Source organism: Candidozyma haemuli (genome assembly GCF_002926055.2).
Source record: "Candidozyma haemuli strain B11899 chromosome Unknown A_2014730914, whole genome shotgun sequence".
In the NCBI taxonomy this organism is placed as follows: domain Eukaryota; kingdom Fungi; phylum Ascomycota; class Pichiomycetes; order Serinales; family Metschnikowiaceae; genus Candidozyma; species Candidozyma haemuli.
Genome location: NW_020289906.1, coordinates 1,500,676 through 1,525,538, shown reverse-complemented (window position 1 = coordinate 1,525,538; position 24,863 = coordinate 1,500,676). Strand labels below are relative to the sequence as shown.

The 24,863-nt window shown below is 47.0% G+C and overlaps 10 protein-coding genes across 10 annotated transcripts; 4 read left to right on the top strand and 6 right to left on the bottom strand. All coding sequences in view use genetic code 12, as the record gives it.

The window, feature by feature from the left end:
* Positions 1-6,197: 6,197 nt before the first annotated feature.
* CXQ85_000672 (uncharacterized protein) lies at positions 6,198-7,556 on the bottom strand (the record flags this gene model as incomplete). Its single annotated transcript, XM_025484411.1, has 1 exon — positions 6,198-7,556. The coding sequence occupies one exon, from the start codon at positions 7,554-7,556 to the stop codon at positions 6,198-6,200; it is 1,359 nt and encodes a 452-aa protein (XP_025342626.1).
* A 1,184-nt stretch (positions 7,557-8,740) lies between these two features.
* Positions 8,741-9,481, bottom strand: MET16 (phosphoadenylyl-sulfate reductase (thioredoxin); the record flags this gene model as incomplete). The annotated part of the gene is made up of 1 exon (XM_025484410.1): positions 8,741-9,481. The coding sequence occupies one exon, from the start codon at positions 9,479-9,481 to the stop codon at positions 8,741-8,743; it is 741 nt and encodes a 246-aa protein (XP_025342625.1).
* A 2,205-nt stretch (positions 9,482-11,686) lies between these two features.
* On the top strand, positions 11,687-12,355 carry CXQ85_000670 (uncharacterized protein; the record flags this gene model as incomplete). The annotated part of the gene is made up of 1 exon (XM_025484409.1): positions 11,687-12,355. One exon carries the CDS (start codon positions 11,687-11,689, stop codon positions 12,353-12,355), a length of 669 nt encoding a protein of 222 aa, XP_025342624.1.
* A 244-nt stretch (positions 12,356-12,599) lies between these two features.
* On the bottom strand, positions 12,600-12,902 carry CXQ85_000669 (ubiquitin-related modifier; the record flags this gene model as incomplete). Its single annotated transcript, XM_025484408.1, has 1 exon — positions 12,600-12,902. One exon carries the CDS (start codon positions 12,900-12,902, stop codon positions 12,600-12,602), a length of 303 nt encoding a protein of 100 aa, XP_025342623.1.
* Positions 12,903-14,569: 1,667 nt separating this feature from the next.
* WBP1 (dolichyl-diphosphooligosaccharide-protein glycotransferase) lies at positions 14,570-15,910 on the top strand (the record flags this gene model as incomplete). Its single annotated transcript, XM_025484407.1, has 1 exon — positions 14,570-15,910. The coding sequence occupies one exon, from the start codon at positions 14,570-14,572 to the stop codon at positions 15,908-15,910; it is 1,341 nt and encodes a 446-aa protein (XP_025342622.1).
* Positions 15,911-16,047: 137 nt separating this feature from the next.
* CXQ85_000667 (tubulin-binding prefolding complex subunit) lies at positions 16,048-16,422 on the top strand (the record flags this gene model as incomplete). The annotated part of the gene is made up of 1 exon (XM_025484406.1): positions 16,048-16,422. The coding sequence occupies one exon, from the start codon at positions 16,048-16,050 to the stop codon at positions 16,420-16,422; it is 375 nt and encodes a 124-aa protein (XP_025342621.1).
* Positions 16,423-16,675: 253 nt separating this feature from the next.
* Positions 16,676-17,218, bottom strand: CXQ85_000666 (acireductone dioxygenase (Ni2+-requiring); the record flags this gene model as incomplete). The annotated part of the gene is made up of 1 exon (XM_025484405.1): positions 16,676-17,218. The coding sequence occupies one exon, from the start codon at positions 17,216-17,218 to the stop codon at positions 16,676-16,678; it is 543 nt and encodes a 180-aa protein (XP_025342620.1).
* A 1,501-nt stretch (positions 17,219-18,719) lies between these two features.
* On the top strand, positions 18,720-20,099 carry CXQ85_000665 (cleavage polyadenylation factor subunit; the record flags this gene model as incomplete). Its single annotated transcript, XM_025484404.1, has 1 exon — positions 18,720-20,099. The coding sequence occupies one exon, from the start codon at positions 18,720-18,722 to the stop codon at positions 20,097-20,099; it is 1,380 nt and encodes a 459-aa protein (XP_025342619.1).
* Positions 20,100-20,483: 384 nt separating this feature from the next.
* CXQ85_000664 (6-phosphofructo-2-kinase) lies at positions 20,484-21,431 on the bottom strand (the record flags this gene model as incomplete). Its single annotated transcript, XM_025484403.1, has 1 exon — positions 20,484-21,431. One exon carries the CDS (start codon positions 21,429-21,431, stop codon positions 20,484-20,486), a length of 948 nt encoding a protein of 315 aa, XP_025342618.1.
* A 532-nt stretch (positions 21,432-21,963) lies between these two features.
* PET127 (Pet127p) lies at positions 21,964-23,958 on the bottom strand (the record flags this gene model as incomplete). Its single annotated transcript, XM_025484402.1, has 1 exon — positions 21,964-23,958. One exon carries the CDS (start codon positions 23,956-23,958, stop codon positions 21,964-21,966), a length of 1,995 nt encoding a protein of 664 aa, XP_025342617.1.
* Between the last annotated feature and the right edge of the window lie 905 nt (positions 23,959-24,863).

The following is a 24,863-nucleotide window of genomic DNA, read 5'->3' as shown; positions in this document are numbered from 1 at the left end:
CAAAATCCACTGAGCAAACACCCAAAAAGAGACTTCAGAAAAAGAAGGATTACTTTATTTCTATAAACTACCATTCCGTAAGGCCCTTCCCCAGTTGTTGGCCCCGTCGATCACATTGTTGATCCTGACCTACAATCCCCAACTACCAAGGCAAAACTACTCTAAAAAGCCCCAAAGCCACTCAATTGCAATAAAAAAGTCACTAAAAACTATCTAGAGGCATCCTACTACCACCCTTGATCCACCCTCTCTCCCTTTCTGCCCTTCAGCTCTCACCTCCAGTAACCCTCCAGAAACCCCCATTCCTTTCACTCAATAACCACCCAAATTCCATAAAATTTATACCGTTCGACTCCAAATCTCCCCTAGAATCCACCCCTACCACTCAATTGCCCTCTACCATCCTTCTTCCCTCTCCAAACCCACCCTCCCGCTTCCCCATACTGAACCGCACAAACCGTCAATATATAAAGCCCGCGGGTTCCCCATATCTTTTCCCCAGAATACCACTTTTTCTTCTTCTTCAGAAACCCAAATCGGTGTGAACGGCACCAAACTCTTTCCTTAGCTCGTCGTTCACCATTCGCCTGCTTTGGCGACGCTTGATTTCTGAAGATCTACCTTTCTTTTCTCGTGATTCCACTTCATTTGTTCTTTTCGTGTGTTTTCACTTTTTGACCGACGGGAGGCTTCTTTGGAGGAGTTTCGTCGGTTTGGCGGGGCCGTTTGATGGCTTCGCCTTACTCACCGTCAGTGTTTTACAAAAAACGCCCCTTCTTTTGTTTTCTGTGTTTCTTGTTCTCGTTGTCTGGCTGCTGGAACCTTCACGGCCCAGTAGTCCGTTTCCAGCTGTCAAAAGGCCTAAAGACGTTCTTTTTGGTTTGTTTCTGCTTCGGCGTGCACGTTTTGGAATGGCCTGGCGACGGCGGGACGGCGGGACGCTGCTGGTTCTGATTACTGCTCTTTTACGGTGCTGGAATGGCCACTTTCGTGGTTTTTCAGCCTGGGCGGGTCGTCAACCAGCAAGGCGAGTACAAGACTACACTTGTCGATGTACTGTTTGGGATTTCTCTTTATTTTTCTGGGTTTAAGCTTTCGTTCGTCGTGGGATTGGTTTGTTGGTGTGTCTTATGGCTGCAAATCCAGGAAATCAAGAACGCCCTCTTTATAACAGTACCCTTGTTGCTCTGGCATGAACAGTAGCTTTCTGTCTTGTCAATTGTTGGCCCTTGTTTGTTCTTAGCCCTCTCAGGTGCCCTGGAATGGCCTACTGCTGTCGGTTGTTCGGGTAGGCGAGCTGCCGAAGGTGATTCTGGTTAGACTAAGACCAGCTTAAGATGGTACGTTGGTTTCTCCTCCTGTTCTAGTATCTCCCCTGCTGGACGCCTGGCCCGTGTTTCTGGCTGGGGAGCTGCTGCTCAGGAGGCGTCGTTGCTGGATCCCGGGATCTGGCGACGCAGAAGCCAAGGCAACGCTTCCACTGACTCTTCAGGGAAGTTGAGCTCGAATTTGACGCTGTGATTGGTTTGAATCGAAGATCTTTTGGCTACTCGTAGTCGCCAAATGCCGCTGGCGGTGGTTTGTTCTTTGGAGCCGCTGCTTGAAGCTGTTGACGGAGGATTTGCTGGTGTTGAAGGTTGGTGCTGGTAATGCTTCAAGAGCTGCACTTGGGATGGTTCTGGGCATCCAAGGAAGACCAGTGGCGGCCACTGACTCTGGCTGCTGCTGGTTATATACGGGGAGAAGTTGCTGTGGTACCCGGTGCTTCTCATATATAGTTCTTTTGGGTCTTGTTGTTTCAGCAAAGCCCATTCCACTTCGGTGGGTTTTGTCCTGGCCAGTTTTGGATCACGTTGGCTGGGATGCAAGGCATCGAAAGGTGTCAGTGATCTTTCCCAAAAATTTGGGGATTTCGGGTTCGGGGGCTTTTATATAGGGACGGGTGGAGGGTACTTCCTGGTCGAACAAGGCCACGCTGGTCAGGTAGTAGTGTTCTTCGGGACACAAGTGGCCCCTTCCATGAAAATGGAAGGAGGGTTGTCGGTTTTTTACATAAACCTCACGGAGCTTGCTTCTGGTGGTTTAGAGGAGGGTGGAGGGTACTTCCTGGCTGCAAAAGATCACTATGGCCGGGTCGTAGTGCTTTCAAGGAAGCACAAGTGGTCCCTTCTGTTAGAGCAGAAGGAGGGTTGTCGGTTTTATTCTTGTTTTGGTGGGTTTGGTGGGCTTTTCTGTTGTGGATCAATGCAGTTGAGTCGAAAGGTGCTTGTGGTTGGTCTCCTCGTTCTGGTGGCCATGACAGAACGTTGTACTGAGTTGTCTTCCTTGAGAGATGGCTTTGGGTCGCTTATGTCCAAAATGTTGATAGACCCAGGTACCGGGTCTGGGGGATTCTATGGGGGCCTCAGTCTGTTTGAATCATGACAGCTGGGGAAAATGGGTGTTTTTGGCAGGAGTCAGCTGCCAGAGCGCCAGGGACATGATTCTGCAAAGGACAATGAGTTTATGGCTTGTTGGACTTTTGGGAAAGTGGGGAGCTGGCTTTGGAGCTGTTCGAGGCCGAGCTTCCTTAGGAGCTGGGGTGGCTCCAACATTGACAGTGATTGAAGGTTATGGTCTGAGCGGTTCGTCGCTGGCCTGTGGCCTTCAAAAAGGAAACACCATTGGTTTCCTTCCACGTAAGGCTACGTGGTTTTTTTTTCTTTTCTTTTCTTTTTTTTTTTTTTCCTTTGGGGCTGAGTATATAGGTTTATAGGTAAAAGGCCTTGACTGGCAAGTCAAGGTTAAAAATTTAATGGTTGCAAAGGTTAGGAGCGCTGGCACCACCACGCGCATATATTATTTTCACCATCTGCAAGGTTCATGCAAGGTGACGTACAATTATGCACGGACTAAGTTTGGCTGATGGACTTGTTCTCAAGGTGAAGCGATAGCGTAGGCATCTTAGATAGGTCCTCAATGCCTCTCGTCGTCCCTAGGCGGTTTATATAAGTGTTTCACGAGTTATGTAAGTAGTGTCCATTGTGCAGTTCGCGATCATCATACAATCAATCCATACTACATACAGCCGGTGTTTGGTTTGGCGTGCATCTGTGAGGCTCAAGAGTACGCGTACGCAAAATATCACCAACCATACTACAAACATCAACTTCACGCGTATAACAACTCTCCCACACCATGCTTGGCCTCAGAGAGCCTCGTGTGATGGTCTTTGGAACCAAGCCGAAGTTGATCAAATACACCTCTGCTTATGCCATTGAGGAAGGCTACACCGTTTGCGCAAAAGATAAAACTCCAAAAATTGTCCTCCTTCAATGTGGAACACAAGACTGTCCATTCATGGAACGCGGAAGGAAAACCCGCTACGGTTGGGAAATCGAACGCTCAGTGGATGACCACAACCATCGCGTGATCAGACCTGGACCACCACCTGTACTTCAATCATCCCAGGTTTCTGACATTGAAGCGTGGACAGATTTGAGTCTGTCTTCTCGTTCTACAATAGCTAAGTTCCAGCAAAAGTATCCACGTTCCATGGCCACTATGAATGAGGTTCAGGGTGTTATCGACCTGTTCCGTGCAAAACAGACTGGCATATATTCGCCCATTAAGCAGCTTCTTCTTGCTATGGTTGTAGGGAAGTGGAAGTTTGACAAGAAGCAAGGCGAAGACGAGAATAGTCTCGACTTCTTCCTGTTTACAAACCCCAAAATGATAGAAACAGCCAAAAAATACAACCGGGTTTTCTTTATAGGTACTGTCCCAGATACCAACCGCCACGATATGATGCTCGTGCACATGTCGTGTTTGACTCCATTCAACAAGACAAATCCAGTTGCGTTTTGTTTTATGAAGAATGACGAACGTGAAAGCTTCAAGTGGGCGCTCGAGTCGTTCAAGTCATTTCTTGATATGAGCTTCGAAAATTCGGTTATATACACCGACCCAGCCTCGACATTGCTGAAGGTGACCGAGGAGTGTTTCCCAGATAGCTCCCACCTTTGGGACGTGTCGCTGGTTTATAAAGACGTTGAGTTACGCATTTTGAGAATATTCTGCAATGGAAGACATAAAGATATTATGTGCTCATGGAGTGCCTTGCTCAAGTCGAAGAATGAAAGATCTTTTCAGTCATCTATAAGCGTTATAACACCCGAGGTGAAGAGGTATCGTGCCTCATTCATGAAATACCTTCAAAACACGTGGCTCAATGAGAAGAAAAAGTACGTGGATGGTTGGACACGGAAAATTCTTCATTTCGATAACATGAAGAAGGAACGGCTAGAGTCAATCCAGCGGGACTTGGCCACGTTCATTGGGCGCTCAACTGGAGACATTTTTCGAGTTTTCCGCAGACTTGAAAAGTACATTGAATTGGAAGAGATGAAAACCTCATGTAAGTTGCTGGAAGATCGAGCAAAGTTGTTTCGACCTCGTGACAATGATTGCCATAGGGAGTTTTACCAAAACTTGTATAAGAGAGTCTCCCTGGAAGGACTTCTGATGATCCACAAACAAGTTTGCAAGTCTCATAGGTCACCACTTGAGCCATGCCAACACTGGTTCATGCCAACTACAGGACTTCCTTGTGTCCATGTTATAGTGCCTTACCTCGAGAAGAAAAAACCGTTCCCACTTCATTTGATACATCCCTTCTGGATCATAGACCCAGAGTACTCCAACCCAGAATGGAAGCCTGAACATTTGCGTTCACTTGAGCATGTCAAGACGAAGCCGCCGAGCGTACCGTGGTTACCTCTGCCAGTTCCAGAAGCATTTTCTGAATTGGAACAGAAAGAGCTTCGCTTAATTCTGTTTGAATCACTGAGCTCGGAAGATGAGGCATCTTCTCCCAGACCAAAGAGGCAAAAGACGGCTAGTAAAGAAGTGCCAATCACTCAGCAACTGGCCCAACCCACAAGTTCACCAAGAGCCACACAAGCTTCTAACAGCACATCAACATCTGGAACACCTCACAGCTCGAACCTGAACATACATGCAAAGACCACTGTCAACAACTCCAGGCCTCAACTGACTGGCACTACAGCTCCCCAAAGAATGGCCAATTTTCCCCAAGTGCCAACAGCTATTCTGAACCCCCAGTGGACTCCAGGAACAGGTCAGGTGCCATTGAACTATCCAGCCAACAGTGGTGCGTCTACGCTTGGTCCTTGCCAAAAAGCATGTTGCCAGGGACGTGTTCAAACAATCACACAAGTGCATACGTTTCCTTCTTACCCAGGTATGGTTCCTCAAGGGGCCCAACCAAACTACCAGGTTCCTGGCCAGCCCTACTTTGGAATGCCTTACCAGACTTCATATATACAGCAGACGGTACCGGGACCCAGCTCAAATCAGGCCTATACGACGAGGTATGGAAGCCATGTAAAATGCACGGAATGTTCAAGTATTCTGCATCATTCCTCGACGTGCCCAGTACCAAAGAAGAGGTAACCTCAAAAGGAATCAGCTTCGACTTCCTAGCTGTTCTCAATGGCCTTCCCTTCGTCGCCATACACATAATAGTCAAAAAGGACCTTATAGGTCTTCCTCAAATCACGGTGATACTGCTGGCGGCCTTCAGGAGAGATGCTTTTGCCAACTAAGTAGCCATTGAATGTCGTTGTTATTATCAAGAATGGCGACACGATAAGCAACGGAATGGCTTTATACAAGGGCATGTTGGAGAATCCAAAAACGGTTTGAAATGTCAAATGACCGTGGCGGCGGCGGCGCTTATATATATGCCGCCACCTACTTGGCACTCAGGTACAAAAAAACCAATCACAAGGCGTTGCATTCGATAAAACAAGTACATTTTGAAGCTATTTATGAAGTGAACCGGTGCCAGCGCCAAACGTTACTCTTCGTTGAGGCCAGGCATCATCTCGTGCTGATGTCTAATTACTTCGTTATACATCAGCTCTTCAGGCAGAATCTATCATAGACTGATTGAGGAACCGTATACCTTACAGCGATATCCTCCAAGCTCAGGGCAACCAATTGTAGCCCACACGCTACAAGGAAAGTCGTTGGGATGGCTGTACTCATAATATCGCCCATGGTAGGAATTGAAGGCATTGAAGCAATTCCGCTTTTGAGTGATTGAGTACCTCTGAAAGCCAAGTTTTGCCACTGAATGGCACAAAGTGGTGATTGACTATCCCTGTTTAGACGACTTGCACAGACAATAAAAGCTATTCCTGGTCACCGTCCTTGGTCCAAACAAGCCAGCACTCTTCTCCCTCTGGTCTGGTGGTATACGCATCCGCCATGGTCATGATGCCCCTCTCTGAGCCCTTACTATAGTGCTGGTGGCCCAATGGAATCTGTGTAGTGGTAGCCGTGGGCCTGCCAGAACACCACTTGTGGTCAATTGACGACAGGAACTTCCAGTACATGTTGGCACACGCAAGCTTCATTTCGGTCACTGCCAAGTTCATACCAAGACACATACGAATACCCTTGCCAAACGCAAACATGTACTTGTTCATCTGCAGAAGCCTGGCCTGGTACTCGTGGTAGTCTTCGTTTGGGGCCTGGAGCCACCGTTCAGGAACCCATTCGTCTGGGTCTGGGAACACCAGTTCTACTCTGTGCATCGAATAAGGCTGGCACGAGATCTCTGTGCCTGGCGGGATAATCACCAGTTTTCCGTTAATGGCAACTTCGTATGGTTTATCACAGACTCGAGGCTCGGCTCCAGGAATAGCTGAATGGACACGCATGGTTTCTTTAAGTACAGCTTCGAGGTATGGGAGTCTGTCGACGGTTTCTATATCGTCGACAATGTAAGACGACGCTGGAGCGCCAAACGCTTGTCTGACTTCGTTCTTGAGCCGTTGCTGTCTGTGCTTGTTGATGCTTCTGGAAAGCTGGAAACACAAGTAAGTCATCAGCACGGCAGTCGTTTCGTGGCCTGCAAAAAGGTTATCTGTAAGAAGCGAGTAGGCGTTCTTGCCACGGATCCCGCTCTTTTTCAACGCTTCCAACGTTGTCAAGTTGACGTTGGGCTGTTTTTCAGGAACATTGGCTTCGGCACGGTTATACAAGTCCATTTCGAAGGTATCGCAAGTTTCCACGTCTTGCAAGATCTGTTTTGAAGCTGCAAATTGCCAGAAAAACGGCATACGGGTCGTCCAGAACCCCATGGACGAGATGTTCCGGAAAGAAGCCACAATGGGTCGTTTCTCTGGCTTTTCCAAGAGATCTGTACTGTTCTGCAACCCTACTTCGAATCCACTCACGGCATCCATTGCCAACGCTGCAAAAAGGGTAAACACGTCCACGGCCGTGCTGGAGTTCTTATGAAGATCGTCCATCAAAAACGAAACCTTTTCTATCAAGTTCTGGCGGTTTACGTTTTTAAGTACTGATCCTTTCAGGTACAAGTTCTGGATGATCTTCTTTAACCGAAGATGCTCTGGGTTTGTCAAGGTACTGAACACGTTCTTCCTGTTCCCGTGGTTCAGAAAGTTCTCGTAAAACGTCAGTTTCGGCATGTTCTTGGTGTATATGTCAGTTAAGAACTTTGGGTCTCCATTGCATGAAACCATATGGGGCGCCAAAACCACCACGTTCCCATACTGAGCATGCCATTTGTGTGTATTAGCCACAAGGCTGGCGCCCCAGGAAGCCTTCAAAAATGGAATTCTAGATACCCTGTTCCAATACGGCCCAGGGACGTTTTTAAGTGGAGATATGAGAAATGGGTGCAAAATGAAGGTGTGGGCCAAAAACCACCCTAGAAGAACCGCCAAGATGGCTGTTTGGCGGCCAGCCACAAACTCGTATATATAAAGTAGCGCTTCCTTAAGCATGTGCTGGAAACAGAAACGGTTTGGAGGAAAAGAAGGCGCTTTTATAGATGGAAAAGATGAATCAGTTTGACACATACATTCCGCATTACCGCGATAGGGTATGATTCCGTCTGGGGCCAGGGCCCTGGGCCAGCCAGGCTACTTACTAAATGTAAGATAAGAACAATGCAACGGAATAACAGGATTCAATGGAATTTTGGGATTTGCTGGTCTCTCACGTTTGGTATGAGAGGACAATTCCGTGATGTGTTTGACACCTTTTCCATGCGTCTTATCTATGCGCGGAATCTAAGCCTGATTAGGTACGTCCTGGGGAAGAATGGAGTGGTGGGAGACCAGATGGGTTATTTAAATAGAAGGGGGTGGCTGGGGGTTCATGGTTAGGAGAAGTAGATGGTAGTTGAGGAATTGGGAGGAATTGGGGGCCGGGGGTGGCGGAAATCTGGGGTTTTGTGACGCGGAATTCGCTTAACTATGGCTGCAAACGGTACTTATAGATGAAGCAACCAACAGCAATCCAACGCCAGGCAAATCAACGTTGTTTTAGATTTGCGTAGAGGAGACAAATGATAAGAGGTATTATTATGTTGTAACTGCCATGGCAGCTCCAATTACCAATCTAACTGCTTCTACACTCCATACCATATCTTAAATATAATCTGTCTTCTATAATCATGCTATTATACCTGGCGTGGTTCTACCGGCCCGCTACTAGCGGCCAGTACGCCTTTCTTTGCCTCCAGTAATGTCTAGCAGTGGAGAACTAAGAAATGGCACCAGGAGGAGAAGATGCATAAACCGCCACAAAGACACCCAAAAAACCGCCCATAAGCAACTGCAACTGCTCTGTTTCCGTTTTCCATTAACAAAAAGCCCACAATACAGCTCTTTCCTGTTCTCTACCACCTCTAGCTCTAACTCTAGGCAGAGCCCGAGCTGGCAAGATATTGAGCAAAACGGGACGTTTCATGGATTCCACACTCGGTCTTGGTCTTGCCCTTCCATCTGCCCGACCTCTCGTCCTCTCCATCAGCCACAGCCACCGTCAGGTGCCAGTCGCCAATGGACTTGTACCCCAAATCGAGCAACTCGTTATATGGAACGGCATTTTCCGTGATGTACGCCTTCACCTGGGCAAAATCCCAGTTCCACAATGGATTAATCTTAATGATTCCGCTCAGCTGCTCCACCTCAATCACTGGTAACGTTGCTCTGGAGCCGCCCTGGGACTTTCTACGTCCAGTAAGCACTGCATTCACCCCCAACTCTCTGTATGCTCTCTGGGAAGGCTCCACCTTGACCAAGAAATCGTACAAATCGTCGTTGGACTCCCAGAGCGAGTCTCCATGCTTTTTGGCAAACTCTTCTTCGTTTCCCACTTCCAGTGGTTTGTAGATATGAAGCTTGGGCAGGTACTTTTTCTGGACCTTCTCCACAAGCTCGTAGGTTTGTGGGAAATGATGCAAGGTGTCAATAAAGATAAGATCCACTGGTTTCGTCTTGGAGATCATATCAAGGATTACTAAGCCAGTAAGGCCAAACGCTGTGGTTTGGTATAAGTTAGGGAAGGTGACGGCGGCCCACTGGAGCACCTCCTGGGGCGAGAGATGGACCAAGGTCTGGTTCAAATGGTCTATATGTTCCTGGGAAAGCGAGATCATGGGGAATAGGTGGGAGAAGAGCCTTGACTAATCCAGGCCATTGGATAGGTTCTGGAGCTTTTGGCAGTGGCAGGTCACGTGTGGTTTTGCAATCGGTGCCGCAATGTCTTGAAGATGGATCGGCACGTGGGACGTCATGTGATGAGGGTGACGAGTCACGTGACCAATATTCAAAAAAATTCCAACTTCCCCAACTCCTCAAGCGCTCTCAATTCCTCGTCCCCGAAGCCTTCCCAGTCAAATACCCCAAATCAAACTCGTCCCTCTGCCCCTGCCGATCACCCAGGCCTGAATGATCAGCCCGTGAAACCTCCCCTATTCTATTACGAGGTTAGGAAAGTTCGTAAATAGTATGCAGTACCGAGGGGAATGTGAAATAGTAGAAAAAAAGTTAAGTAGTAGCAATCCCCCTGGCTAAGCCTGGCATATTTCCTGCACGCAAGACGTTCACTGCACCTCTATGACGTCTTGTTCCGGGGTCTCGTAAATGGTTGCAAAATGCCAAACCCGAAAAGTATATAAACACAGCAAATCCCACTTTCCTATTCTCCCCCAAAAACCCCAAAATACAAAAATGACCCAGCCGAGATGCTCTGAGTCGGCAATCGACGAGCAGGCGCTCGAAGCGTTCAAGCGGTATTTATACGAATTGGAACAGGCAGTCCAGCGACAAGTGGACCACTCCAGAGCAGTTCTGTGTGGTCAATACGGGAGGTAGAGAAAGGAGAAAGATGGGAAAGTGTTGGGAAGTATTGGGAACGGTACGCCAGCGGGCTGGTTTTTATAGCGATAGTGATACACATGATATACTGGAGAGGTGTAGGCCATGACGAGGCGGTGGTAGACAATTGATGGTTCTTCCTCTTTGTTTTCTTCGTTTTCTTTCAATTTCTGCTCTATCTGAAACGAGGCTGGGAAGAAGAATTTTCAACCGGGGCTTGGTGATCCAGTGGCTTTTACCGGCTGTGCTTATTTCAAGTACGAGTGAAAAGCCACATGATGCCATGCCTAAAGTGAAAGCACCCGAGAATCAAGCCGTGACAGGAAGAGAGCCACACACTGGTTCGATGGAGAGAGGGGCCAAGACGGGCCTTTAACTACCAGGGTTTCACCTACCGCCTTATCGGTAGATATCTATTGTATGAGCCGACACGGCCTTTTTTCTTTTTCTCTTGTTCTGGGTTCCCATTTGCATTTTCCTTGATTTGACTAACCTTGTCTATTGTATTTTTCTAGACATCATTGGATGCTTTTGGGCTTCTTGGCTGGTGCTGGTTTGTGGATACGGTCCTTTGAATGTGGATCCTTCAAGGATGTGCTCTTTTCCACCGCTAATTCCCTGATCAGGACAACCCAGGGCCATTATTCCCTTACAAGGCTAAAGTGTATCCTGAATGCCCCGGATTCAGTGCCGAATGGGTATTCCGCTTTGAGAACGATGACGTTTGGATGTCCTAAGATGTTGTTCCTGAGCCTAGGCTAAACCTTAAGTTTAAAGGGTATTTGTACTATAGGGATCTTCCTTTTCCGTGGAAGCACCTTTTCATGATGTAAGAGTGCCGTTGGACGGAATTCATTCACCGTTTTTTGTTCTTCTCCACTGGTTGACGGAGTACTTTCCTAATGGGTGCTGATATACGAAAAGACGGAAAAACGCCGTTTCTTGGTGGCTCCGTGGGTAATACAAACCTCGTAAGCCGTACTGTTTGAAGTGGTGGGTCAATGGGGGCTCGTAAAGGGTAAGAAACCAAGCAGGATAGGTTGTATTGTCGTTTCTTGTCGTAGACGGTCCTTTCGCAGCCAAACCTAGAAGTAACTGAACATCACCGATGAAGGGAAGGTGAAGGGGGTACCAAAAAGGACCAGATCAAGCAAAGAGGGCCCCTGGAAACCGGCAAATCGGCTTTTTCAAGGCTTTTCTGCCGGTGGAGCCCAAAAGCATATGTTCTGAGCGATGGGCCATAGTTAAGCTGAAATGGGCAGAAAACGCCACACACAAGCTCTCAGCGAGCTTCAAAAGCGTCACCCATAACCTTAACCATACTAGAAATCCACCAAAACTTCCAGAACCCCAAACCATCCAAAATTAGGGGAATTGACGGAGGGCTTTACGACCTGGGGTAAGCTGGTGTACGGGTTTACAACCCACCCTATACAAGCTGATTTGCCGCCGCCATCAACCCTCCAACGCCATTACTCCTCCAAATGACCATTGAAAACAAAGATGACGCCTTCTCAGGCCTCATGAAGAGTCTCAATATCGATGTTAGTGATTACAACCACACAGAGCTCGCCAGGTTGGACTATAAGCGTTTAGCCGAGGTCAAACAAGAAGTAGAGTTCCAACTCTCTTCCCTCTTTGATACATTGAAGCACCGTTGCAATTGTGATATGGAGCTGCCGCTTGTGGTGGATGGTTTCCCACGAAGCGACGTTGACGTGATGACCGTCAGACTCATCCGTACCAAGATCATTCGTCTACGAAACGACCATAAGTGCATTTTGGGTCTTCTTGAGGAGCAGTTGGTCAAGCAGCTACAAAGAGCTCCAGGTGCTGAAAGTGCTGGAAATGAAACCACACGGGCTCCACCATCGAGCATTATTCCATTTGCGTTGGTGAAGAGTGTAGCTGGCAGCAGTCCAGCTGAAAAGTCTGGGTTGAAGGAGAATGATAAGATTGTTTTATTTGGAGGCGATGTGCATGCTGGCAACCACAACAAGTTGAGTGCTGTGGGAAATAAAGTGAAAAATAGCGTGGGGAAGGAGATTGTGGTGGATGTGCTCCGTGGACAGAATAAGGAAACGCTTATTTTGGTCCCCACGTCCGACTGGCCCGGCCAGGGCCTTTTGGGATGTCATATCGTGCCTTACTAGGCGTCGTGCTAGGCTTTTATGGTTTATAGATTAATCTGGGACGGTTCTCCTCAAAATGTAGGACCTGGAGACTGGGGGGATGTTGCATCAGGAGGATTCATGCCTGAGAGGCTGTTAGTAGCTCTCCTCGTCTTCTGAACTATGAGGTATCGTAATAGGCGTTCTATAGCATCGTGCCTCGTCGATAGCCTCGTCGATAGCCTCGTTTCACTCGGCCATCACTCGGCTATCGTTACTCGGCCGGCTATCCCCCATGAAGCGTCGACGTAAACGTAAACACATCGCCAGACTCCACCACATACTCCTCCTTCTCCTCAAGCTCCCAGTCCGTATCGTTAATCAAAACCAATATCCCCGGTCTCACCGTCCCCTCCTCAAGAAACACAGGGATATCCTTCTCATCTGCAATGATGGTCTTGGTGATGTGCTCAATGACATCTTTCATTGTCGCCTCGCCTTCTTCCAAGGGCAACGACACGCGGTGTTCTCTGACTTTGTTGGAGATGATATCGAGGCCGCCGAGAAACTCGACTTTGATTTTGATCATGGCGTTTTGTGGTTTGAAGAAAGAGTGGAGGTTGATGAGGTGAAAAATGGGTGCGAAGTCCCCATACTTAAGCAGTTGGTCTGGAGTGGTCTTAGAGAGTTGGTGAATTTTAAGGAAGGTCAAGGATTGGACAACTAAGAGGTGTTCTAGGGTTGATAACTTCTTTGTTGGTCTATTTTTTCTTTTTAACAACACTCTGTTCTCTACTGGAGTACTCATCCTGGTCTATATGGATGGCTGCGAAAAGAGCCAATATCTTCAGCTACATCCAACCCTTCCTTCCTTAGGCATCCCGAAGAAGAAGTGAAATCACCTTCAAAGCCTGCTCTTTGTTCTCCCCTTCTCCGCTTGTTTCCAGGTGCTTCGAGAAGCGTGTTTATCGTGCATTGTTGCATATTCTGGTACATTCCACACATTCTCTGGCTACTCCTCGTGGCCTTGTTGTGTTTACTGGCGTAACGGTAGTATATTGAAGTTTCTTTTGGCACGTTAGGGGTCATTTGTTGGGCGTTTCTGGTCACTTGACGTGGTTTCAGGTTTCAGCTTACTTCAACTGGTAGTGCTTTGTTTCCACCCACGATGGAGCCCTTCAAAAGAGTATTTCATATTTTGGTAGAGAATTAGGAGTAAGCTCACCATGATATTCATACCTTAAGATTACCTTCCTTTCATTAAGCAATGAAGGTCTTTTCAGCGATATCACGGTGGGCCCGTACGCCGTTTAAAAGCATGATTCTGAAGTCGTCGTTCAAGAAGGGGTTTCTCCCGGGGCTATTTAACACATCTGAGACTGTTCTTATGCTTTTCTGATTTTTGGGAGGCCCGTGAGTTTTGACATTTGTGGTGTCACTGTGAATCTGACTTAAATACTCAGAATAAATAGATGAATACACAAAGGATAAGAATTTCACGAGAAAGAAAGAAATATGAAAGAGGGTAAGTCTTCAAAAAGTAGATATTTCAGTTCCCTTGCTAAGAAAAGAAAAAATGCTATTTACAGCAAAATGGTATGATGGTCTGGCGTTGGCAGAGTTGGATATGACCTACCAAATAAGAGTACAGCCTGGTTTCCAAGAACAGCACCCTCCTCAGAGAAATACGCTACTTCCTGGCAAAGGACTCATAAAATATAAGAGTCTACTTTGCATAACCTTCCCGTTCATTATCCTTATCCATAGCACTTACTCAACCGTGTTCCCTCTTTTCGCAGCCACTCCAGTTCCACTACACCCACTGTTATCTCCACCAAAACCCTCCCTAGCTAGCCAAAATTCTCTTAATTAACAAAAGAGAAAAAACAATCCACTTATACATAATTACCTTCACTGTTTTACCTTCCTGTGGCCCCAAAACTATCCTTCCTCTTTCTCTATACTTTGGCTGCAATTCGCAGCACCACAGTCCACTAAAAACTCCCCAACAGCCCAAAAAGAGCCAAAAAAAGAACCTCAGAATCATCAAAACCACTCCTCCAATACATACCCATAAAACAACCTCCTTCACTCATCTCCCCACCCATTCAGGGCCTCCCACTTCCTCCCTGTCAACGCCTCTCAAACACGTTCCTGCACATAGTCCGCACACGTCAACCTTGAAAACCTCCAGATTACCTGAAAACCCATCCAGACTCTTCCCAACCCCAATCCCACATAAAACCAACAATTACCATGTTCTTCCAGGCCCGGTTCTCGCTAACCGCGCTATTCTTACTACTTTCGTCTGCATTGGCTCTTTCCTCGGCTTCCTGGTCCGACAGGCAGGTTTTGGTGATGTACGACGCTTCGTTGACGCTGCCTGAAGATGTCAGTGTGGGCCAGCTTTTGGAGCTGCAAGAGCACTTTAAGGTGAGTTTTGTGGATTATGCCGATGACGCTGCCCAGTTGTTTTTGGGCGAGGACGCCATTTACCACCATTTGGTGTTGTTGCCTTCTTCCAAGAGAAGCGCTGCTGCTACTGGAATCGTGGATAAGTTCAAGTTGCTTGAGTTTTTCAATAAGGGCGGCAATGTTTTGGCTGTGCTGTCGGCTGAAAACGGGTTGCCTGAAAACGTCCGTTTGTTCTTGAACGAGGCTGACATTTACCCTGCTCCTAAGGGTTTCGTGGTGGGCGACCACTTCAACAAGCTTTCTGTGGGCTCAGACAATGTCTTGGAACCAAGAATCATTGACGAGGTCAAGGTTGACGAATACAAGGGCACTGCCGCTTTGGTCGGCAACAATGCCTTTGCTCTTCCTCTTGTGAAGGCCCCTAAGACCTCTTACACTGCTAGCACTAAGGATGCTGCGTTGATCGCCGAGAAAACTTGGACTTTGGGTGAGCAGGGCTTTTTGGCTGCCTCTTTCCAGGGTTTGAACAGTGCCCGTATTGCCTGGGTTGGCTCTGAACAATTGCTCAACGAGGAATTGGTTAGATGGACTTTCCAGGAGAAGGGCGTGTTGAAGTTGCAGTTCGTCGAGCACTACAAGGCCGACGAGCCTGGCCAGTCTAACCGTACCCAGTACAGAATCAAGAACGACGTTGTCTACACTGCTGGTATTTCTGAATGGAAGCGCGGTAAGTGGATTCCTTATACTCCTGCTTCCGAAGAAGATGTCGTGCAATTGTCTTTCAAGATGTTGGACCCATACCAGCGCTTGAACATGACTGCCTTGGGTCCTGGCTCTTCTACTGAAAATGGCCAGAATGACTTGACCGTTTTCTTCGTCAACTTCACTACTCCAGACCACCATGGTATGTTCACTTTCGAGTTGGACTACAAGCGTCCAGGCTTGACCTTCATTGAGGACAGCCGTGTCGTTACTGTCAGACACTTGGCCAACGACGAGTACCAGCGTTCCTGGGACATTCCTAACTCGTGGATGTACATGGTCAGTTTCGCTACTGTGGTTGTGGCCTGGTTCTTGTTCGTGATGAACTTCTTGTACATTGGCGAAAAGAGACCCGAGACTTCGCTGAAGGCCAAGGTTGAGCCAGCGACCAAGAAGGAAGAGACCACCGAAAAGAAGTAACTACATAGATACAAAATTCATGGGGAGTAAAGACAAGATCGAAAATTCGAACTGTGCGCACGTGACCTCACCGCCAGTGAAAAGTACTAAGTAGTATCAACGAGAAGCATCCAAAAGATCACCAGAAACCCCAAACCATGGCTGAACAAAAGGACAAAATATCAGAAGAGCAGAAAACGCAAGCTCTCCAGCTCCAATACAACAATTTCCAAGAAGCCCTCACAGAATTGCAAACACAGCTTTCGTCCATAACGTCCCAGGCCCAAGAACACGGTATCGTGGACAATACACTCTCCAGCATTCCACCTGAAAAAAGAGGTGACCGTAAATGCTTCAAGATGATTGGAGGAGTTTTGGTTGAAAAAACCGTGGACGATGTGATCAAGCTTCTAGACGAGGAGAAGAAAGAGCTCGAGGCGTCCAAGGAAGCACTTGAGAAAGAGCTCGTGGAGACGAAAAAGAAGATGGACGAGTGGGTCAAGAAAAACAAGGTCAAGGTTGTGAGACAGTGAGTGTCCCAGAAACTTCGCTTATAGACGTTAATGAAAGGGTAGCATGAGACGGTGTAGCATGAAGAGATGTAGATTAAGAGGTGGAGTGAAAAATAGAAATTGAAGATGGACAGTGGAGCATAAATTCAGGGTTAAAGAATTAGTGCTGGAAAGGCCAAACGAAGCTGCCTCTTGGCGGCAGCTTCTTGCGTTAACTACATCGTCGTACTCTTATTCCTTCCCTTATATTACACATAAAACAGCACCAGGCCGCTTACGCAGCACTGCTAACAGACCTAGAGTAGTCCAAGCGGGCCTCCGTCTGGCGACCCTCGTCTCTGTTGATAGCCTCCCATTTAGGCTCATCCTTGAAGAGTCTCATGGCCTTCACATTCTGGTGTCTCTTCGATAAAGTAAAACGGTGGTAAATACCAGCAGGCAATACCAACAAGTCGCCCTTGTTGAGCTTAGCACGGATCCATCTGTCCTCAGGGTCTCTGACATCAAAGAAACCCTCTCCATCTAAGATGTATCTGATCTCTTCATCCTCATGGTAGTGCTCCTTGTAGAATTGGGCCATCTTGGCGTCAAACGCACTCTGGTCACCTTTGAAAGTATCCAAGTTGAGCAAAACCTGGTCTCTGTTCTTGTAGTCTCTGTCCTTAGCAACTTGCTCCAAGTCTTCCAAGTTATCAATGTACCTGTAGAAGACGCCGATTTCGGCCAATCTGTCTTCAGGGACCGGCACGCCGGAGTCGTGGTCCTCGGTGAAGTTTTCAGGAGTGTCTAGGTTATCGTGATAGTAGATAGCGACCATATTTGAAAAGAAGGTTGGTTTGGAATAAGCAATCGGTAATTGGAGCCGTAATAGGCCCCGCATAACGGTGGCGCACGTGGGATGGATCACGTGAAGAGATTTGAAAAAGTCGGATAACCAGCCCAGCCACGTAGAATTAAGGGAGAAAAGGGGGTCAGGAAGGAAGCTAAAGATCACGGAAGTCTATTTATGTTCTTTAATTTGATGGTTTTGGACATTTGGCTGGGAGAATTGGACCTTTAGTTTTGATTAAGTCACGTGCCCAGAATCCACAGTTGCACCGTGGGCCCACAGTTTCTACCTGTCTAGCATCAAGGGGAATTGTTCTAGTCTATTCAGAAAATAGACTGGGAAGACGTAAGGCCAAAGTGTTACTTGTTGGGGGTTAACTTTCACTTTTCTGATGCGCCTCTTGTGGGGTCTACAAGCACATATGTATAGTTATTACATTTTCAAGAAGGGTAATTCGCCATATTCTATTTTTCTAGTCATCCTTAGAGGGCCCAGGGACAAGACGACAGTCTCAAATCAACCATTTTATGCCTCGTGTGCTGTAGTGTAGCTTTAGGTTGGACATCAGTTTGGCTGCGAAAAAGGTCGAAAGTGACACAAACCAGTCTCTGAAGCAGGTGCTATAAATGGACGGAAGGGTAGAGTAGCCAAATGTGCATCTCTTATTTATAAGAAAATCCTTGTTTTGAAAGATGTTTGCTATTTGGCGCAGAGTCAAGTGTTGAGGGAAGCATCGCATGGCCAATCCATAAGCTTAACCAATCGAAGCATAAAGTAACCTGATGTCCCTCCTAATGGAAGCGTAATTTATCAAATTCACAGCTCAAGAAACAGGAAATAAACAAAATAAAAGGGAGTCAATGACTTTGAATGCTGATATGCAAATTGCGATTGAAGTTGTCCACAAATGGTGCCAGTGTACCTCTTAGGTCATATATCCCAAAAACTACAGAGTACCCAGCCTAAGAACACTTCAATCCACTACCACTAAACCCAGCCAATATTGTTTACCGTAAACCACAGCCCATTTACCCAAAAAGCCTTCCCTCTATCAAGACCTCCCGTGTTACTACCTTCATAGGTCCAGTGCCCAAGAATACCCAACCTTTCCACTCCAAACGACCAGAAAAAGCCACTCAAATCAACGAAAGCCCTTCAAAAGCAGCCAAGAAATGCCCCTTCCCTCCCTACATACCCTGTCATCTTCCTGTCCATCCACCACCTCTACTTAGTCCATTTCGCAGCCATTACTTCCTCCACCTCCATTCCACCAGCCCCCACCAAAACCAACCTTTCCTCCAGGAACCAAAAAATCCAAAACCAACATCGTAAACACCCAATTCCAAATAACCCCCTTTTCCCACCTCCTCCCATCCTCTTTCTCTCCATCACCTCTCCACCTCTTCTTCCCTACATAGTGCGCACTCATCATCAACACTTTCCAACTACCAACTCCAACTCCAACCACCACCAACCTCCATCTCCAACCATGGCGCTGCGGTACCAACAAAACATAGACCAGCAGCTCCAGCTGCAGGAAAAGAAGGGCATCCATAGACGTGCGCTTGACCATGGTAACTCGATGGGCCGGTATTACCTTCGAAAGTCGATGGGCGATACCGAGTACTCTATCGGTGAGGTGCGTCCTGAGTCGTCGTACCTTATAGACTTGCTTCCTGCTTTGGCGTATAAGGGCGATAGGATGAGGACGAACCCGGCGGTGCTTGACGTGCAGCTGAAGTTTGTGCATTTGTCTTCGAATAAGGCTAAACATTCGATCAATACGGTGAAATGGACGCCTGAGGGAAGAAGACTCGTGGTGGCTTCGCATTCGGGAGAGTTTACTGTTTGGAACGGTATGACGTTTAATTTCGAAACTATCATGCAAGCACACGATCTGGCGGTGCTTGCGTTGAAGTACTCACACGACGATGAATGGCTTCTATCTGGAGACCAGGAGGGGTTGGTTAAGTACTGGCAGCCCAATTTTAATAACGTCAATATTGTCAAGGCACATACAGATGCTATTCGAGATATAGCGTTTTCGCCAAACGATACAAAGTTTCTTACGTGCTCGGACGATTCTCTGGCCAAGATATGGAATTTTAATAATGGCCAGGAGGAAAGAACACTTACAGGCCACCACTGGGATATCAAGTGTGCTGATTGGCATCCAAACTTGGGCTTGGTCGTTACAGGGTCTAAAGATAACCTTATTAAGCTCTGGGACCCTAGGTCTGCCGAGTGCGTTACTACCTTACACGGATTCAAGAATACCGTCATGAAAACGAAGTTCCAGAAAGTCGGTACAAATAGACTCCTAGCGTCCGTCTCCAGAGACCGCTCGTGCCGTGTTTTCGATCTACGTACCATGTCTGACTTTGTGGTGATTCGTGATGCGGAGGCTGACCTTTCCAGTGTTGAATGGCACCCTGTTCACGCTGGTCTCCTCACCACGGGTGCCTACGACGGTTCTATGGCCCATTACATTTTGGATAAGTACATTTCTACCGATCAAGATGCTCGTGGAAAGGGCATTGACGCTGTTCACAGAATTCCATATGCTCACGAGAAAGCCATTCACGCCTTGGAGTACCATCCTTTGGGCCATATCTTGTGTTCTGCCGGTAACGACAGATCTGCTCGTTTCTGGTCCAGAGCAAGACCAAACGATCCAAGAGCATTCAAGGATCCACCATACACCAACGATAAGAACGGTGCGTGGTACTACAGTGTTAACAACAACGTGAATGCCGTTTTGGAAGACACGCCAGCAGCCTCTATTGGAGGGAAATACCTGCGTGACTCCGACGTTGTGCCTGGTTTGAGGAACTTGACTTCGAGCATTCCAGGACTTGGGGAGTCATAAAACGGTGAGCCGTTGCCATTGAAGGACAGCCAACCAAATCCACAGCCGCTCACTACCCAGCACGCCATTCGTTTGAACAAAAAAAGACAGGAATGCATGGAAAACTACCATAGACCGATGAATGATTAGCCATCAGAAACCCAGAGTCACATAACAGCCGGTGCCGATAAAATACATCAAAACTGTGACCTTTGCATTACATCAGATGCTTCAAGGGCTCTTCCAATCTACATTATAGTTTAATGATAAAATATTTTTTTTTTCCCAACCTTGAACTCTAGGAATTCTGCCTATGGGACCTTATCTATGAATCTATAAACCAATAACCAATAAAACCAAAATAATTGTAAAACCTTAACCTTCCCTCGCCCATTCCAGGGCATCTTATGCTTGTTGTGATATTTTGTAGAACGAGTCCACGGCGGCGTGATACCTCTCGCCATGCATTTTGTAGTAGTTACCAGCGAATGACGTAAACAAATCTTCAACCTCGTCACTCAGTTTCTTGGAAACGATGCTGTAGCTGTTTGTGTTTTTGGCGTTCTGGATGCTGATATACGTGGAGATCACGTCGCTAGCTTGATCCAACTCTTGTGGACTAATGGCCTCGTACACCTTGTAGTAATGAGAAGACCTTTGCTTAAAGTCAGCAATAGCCTCTGCCACAGAACGACCAGAGTAGTCGCCATTGGCAGTCTTGCCGTTGACATTGTACGCCAAAAGACGCTCGTCAGTGCACGAGATGTCCAAGACAATCACGTTGGAGAAAGAAACATCACAGTTTCTAACGATATCAAGCATCTTGTCTCTACGTCTGCGCGTAGTATTCGTGGCATCCAAGAACCCAACGTTGATTCTGTTGTTTCTGAAGTCCTCAAGCATTTGTTCCATAGCGATAGCGGCAAACTGCTCCCTTTGTTCTTGGGCAGCAGCGTTATCTGGGTTGAAGAAGTCAGCATCAGAGAAGGTTCTGCGAAGCAGTCTCCTCACGTTACCAGCGTTGTAGATCAGGCACTTGTAGTCGTTGGATTGCAAAAACGACGACAACTGCTTGCAAACAGTAGATTTACCAGAAGCAGGCAAACCCACAAGCATCACCAACGTCTTGGACTCGACTCTTTTACGTAAAAGCGACGAAACATCCTCAGCACGCGGAACATCATAAACTGGAGACGTTGCTGGAGTTGTAGACGAGGTAAACGAAGTAAGGGAAGTTAGCGGCGAGTTTTCAATCTTGGAGAAAAGCAGGTTAAGGGAGGTGTTGGAAGTGTTGGGGCTGAGAGAGGGCTTCATGCTCAACTCAGGTCGTATTTGGGAGAACGAAAGTTCCATAATAAAGGATGTTGTTTTGCTTGGAAAAAAGAAGATGGGACGATATTGATTTTTTTTTCTGATCTGGCAACACTGGTGGTTTTATGGGTGGCCAGTTCGGCGATGCGGACTGGCTGCGAAATTAAAAAAAAAAAAAAAAAAAAAAAAAAAAAGGCTTCTGCTCGGATTAACTGTGGACATTTGGCGTGAATCTGCCGAAATGGGCTAGCGGAGGCGACCTACCTGCAGTACACACCTTGTGATGGCATTGTTACACTGAGATGAGTTACTCCATGTGACGTCAGGTATGCAGGATATGAGATAACAGTGCTGCTCGGATAACCGGCAGTGAGTCAAATAGGAGCAAAGGAGGGAAAAGAAAAGTGGACAATTTGGTCCCGGGCGTAGGGATCTCATGGCAACAACCAACATAACATCACTTTGCATCCCCCGCCAGGTAACCAAAACCCTGTACATGCCTCTTTTCCAACACACTGGCTGTGATTAGTCACTCCTTCCCCTTCCACCGGATCAATCTCCCCACTCACATTTTTCACTTTTTTCCCTCACCAAGTGCACCAGAGTCTCGTGGTGCTCCAGATTCGGCATGATTCTTCGTAAACTTCTTCTCGTGCTGTTTCCACTGGTCCTGACGTTGTTGTCCCACTTCGCCAAAGTAACGAAGAACGTCAATAAACAGAGGTGATTCATCCACCTCGTCAGGTTCTGCCCTGAGCCGGAGTAGATCTGTCACCTTCTTCATGGTCTTACTGTAGTCAACGTAGGCGTCTTGGGCCAGACGGTATGGTGTTATGCTGTAACCAATCTTCCATGGTTGCTGGGAGGATTGAGGGTATGGATGACGTCCTACAACGTCGGAGTTGTCGAAAGAGTGACGGGCACGGACTTGGTAGGCGAGAAGGGGAACATCGGTAACGAGCTTTTCGTCGAGCTTATCCAACTCTTCCAGAAAATGGATAATGTTCTGCCTCCTTTCGTCTGGCGTGAGGTCATGGCGGAACGACGTTTTAAAGTTTCTCAGGAACTTTTGCACTTCTCTTTCCAACTCGGGCGTGAGTGGCACGGCGTAGACAAAGAGACTCGAGTCTTTCACCGTGACGTTAAGTCTAAAGGGGCATTTATTGTATCCCTTCCGCTTCAAGTCGTTGATAACCTTATCCATCAAAGCTGCCCATATATCCAAAGAAGCTTTAAATTGGACTTGGGCAACATGGCTTGGAAGCTTATCGTCGGGTGGTGTATTGCGGCCTTCTTCGATTCTGTCCTGACGAGATCTGCGTTCCACTCGTATGTTGCTGAAGAACACACGGTCGATTTCTTCTAGGGGGAGGTACTCGAACCCAAAGAAGGTCTTGATGTTATGGTATGCCAAAAAGATACCGTCCATCTGGCCAATCCTAGCTTGGAAACAGTACTTCAAAAGCGCTCCTGTTCTGATTAAATCGTCGTATTCCCTGGAAAACGATTCGTATTCGCCTTCCTTACGCCAAATCTGGTAGTTGCTAGGTGCTGGCGGGTACGAATCATGGCGAATTGCACAAACAGCACGAGTTTTCAAATCAAATGATCCGCCATTGGGAAGGTTTGGGTTGTAACAGTCGAGCTGCGAACGCATGATGAACTTGCCATAGGAACTGTAATTATACTCCTGCTCTGCTGACTCGTTAGGGACTCCTGGATTATTTACAAGATAGTTTTTGAAGCCCTCTTCGTCGGTGGTGAGCAATGTCTCTAAGCAATGACCCATGGCACTAAGCAAATGCTCAATATCAGAAGACTTATCTGGCGTAACTGAATAAATTGCATCCTCTGATTTCGATCTCATGTCCTTGGGCAGCACGATAAGTGACGCTGGAAGCGTTCTGAAGGTTTTGGTGAACCTGGGGAATGGGAACCTCTTTTCACAGTTTTCAGCCTCTGGGTCTGGATCATACCCATTAAGAAAGAGGTAGAATTTTGAAAGTGTCTGCGTCATTGAAGACGTCGAAGACAAGTACTTTGCACCTTCTTTGGATGCCATCGCCAAAAGGTTCTTATCTTCGGATGCAGAGATGAACCCAGGCACCTTATCAAAGTCAAACTCTTCGTACTTCACGATATTAGACAAGTAAGGCGTAAAGTTGTACCTTCGAGTTCTAGGATCCTGAAAGAAATGCACACCAGGCGAAAAGAGCACCTTCTCGAGTCCATGGTTAAGACGCAGAATGTTATCTCTAATAGGTGACTTAACACAACGGAAAGTCTCGGGTTCTGAAGCACCATAAGTGTTTATGTGATCCAACGGCGGTTCTCCAGCTGCCTTCAGAAACGGTTTCTTCAATTTAAACTTCCCTCCATATTTCAGTGTCAGTTCAGTTAGACTTGCAGCCCTTTCAAAAGTGCTCTTGCCCTTAGATCCTGAAGAAACATGCTTTTTTCCAGGCAGCCCAGAACGCTTAGAAGTCTTTGACAGTCCCTTCGATCCGTCCTTACCCTTGGAAGACCTATATGGAGACCCATGGGGCTTACCTGTAGACGGTCCAGACATAAGACTTTTAAGTGAAAGTTCAGGCGGTCCTTTCGCCAGGTTCCGTTTACCCGAACCTGAATGTCCCTTTAACAGCTTCTGTGACGCTTTTGAAGACTTAGTACCTGATTTGGCTGCTTTTCCAGGCCCCTTGGCCTGTTTTGCTGCCGATTTGAGTGTTTCTGCGGGTGTTCCCGGCGCCGTACGGGTCGTTCGAGCCATCCCAAGCGGTCTACTCTGGAACGAGTTAAAGACGGCTCGGCTCGATGGATAGCATAATTTTGCTCGTAGCATATGTGATGTTTTGGATAATGTGGAGTAGGTCAGGTTTGGATCTTATCGATGCTCTTCTCTAACGGTGCAATGTGTGCAGGACAGACATAAAGAGTAGTAGATGGAATGGAGAGATGGTCTGTTATTGGGGTGGGCAGTTAGGAATTTGGGGGAAAAAGGGATGGGAGGGATAAATTTGGGAATGAGGGTCTCTGGGATGGTGATATTTTGAGTTTTGGTGGGGTGGGTGAGAAATGACATGAGGGTTGCTTTTTGGGTGCAAAATAGGCCTTAGAAGGCGGAAGTGGAGAGTTTCAGAGGGAATAGAAGCAAAGGAAGAGATACGGGATATTCCATTTGTCAGAGAATTCATTTATTACACTTTCCTTTTGCTTGGTTGGGGTTTAAAGCAAATTAAGGCTGATTATATTAGCATAATGGTAGTATACTAGAGAAGCAAATAGGCCTATAAGCTCAAGAGCCACTAACAATCTAGAATTTGTATTCTATCTTAGTAGGTCTTCAAGGTATGCCAGGCATTGCTTGGCCTGTCTGGAATTACAAGTCAAGGTTGCAAATTGTACCACAGTGTTACTTCCACTTACATTTCCTTCATTAATCCATGTAGAAATCGTAACCATTATCTATTTTTT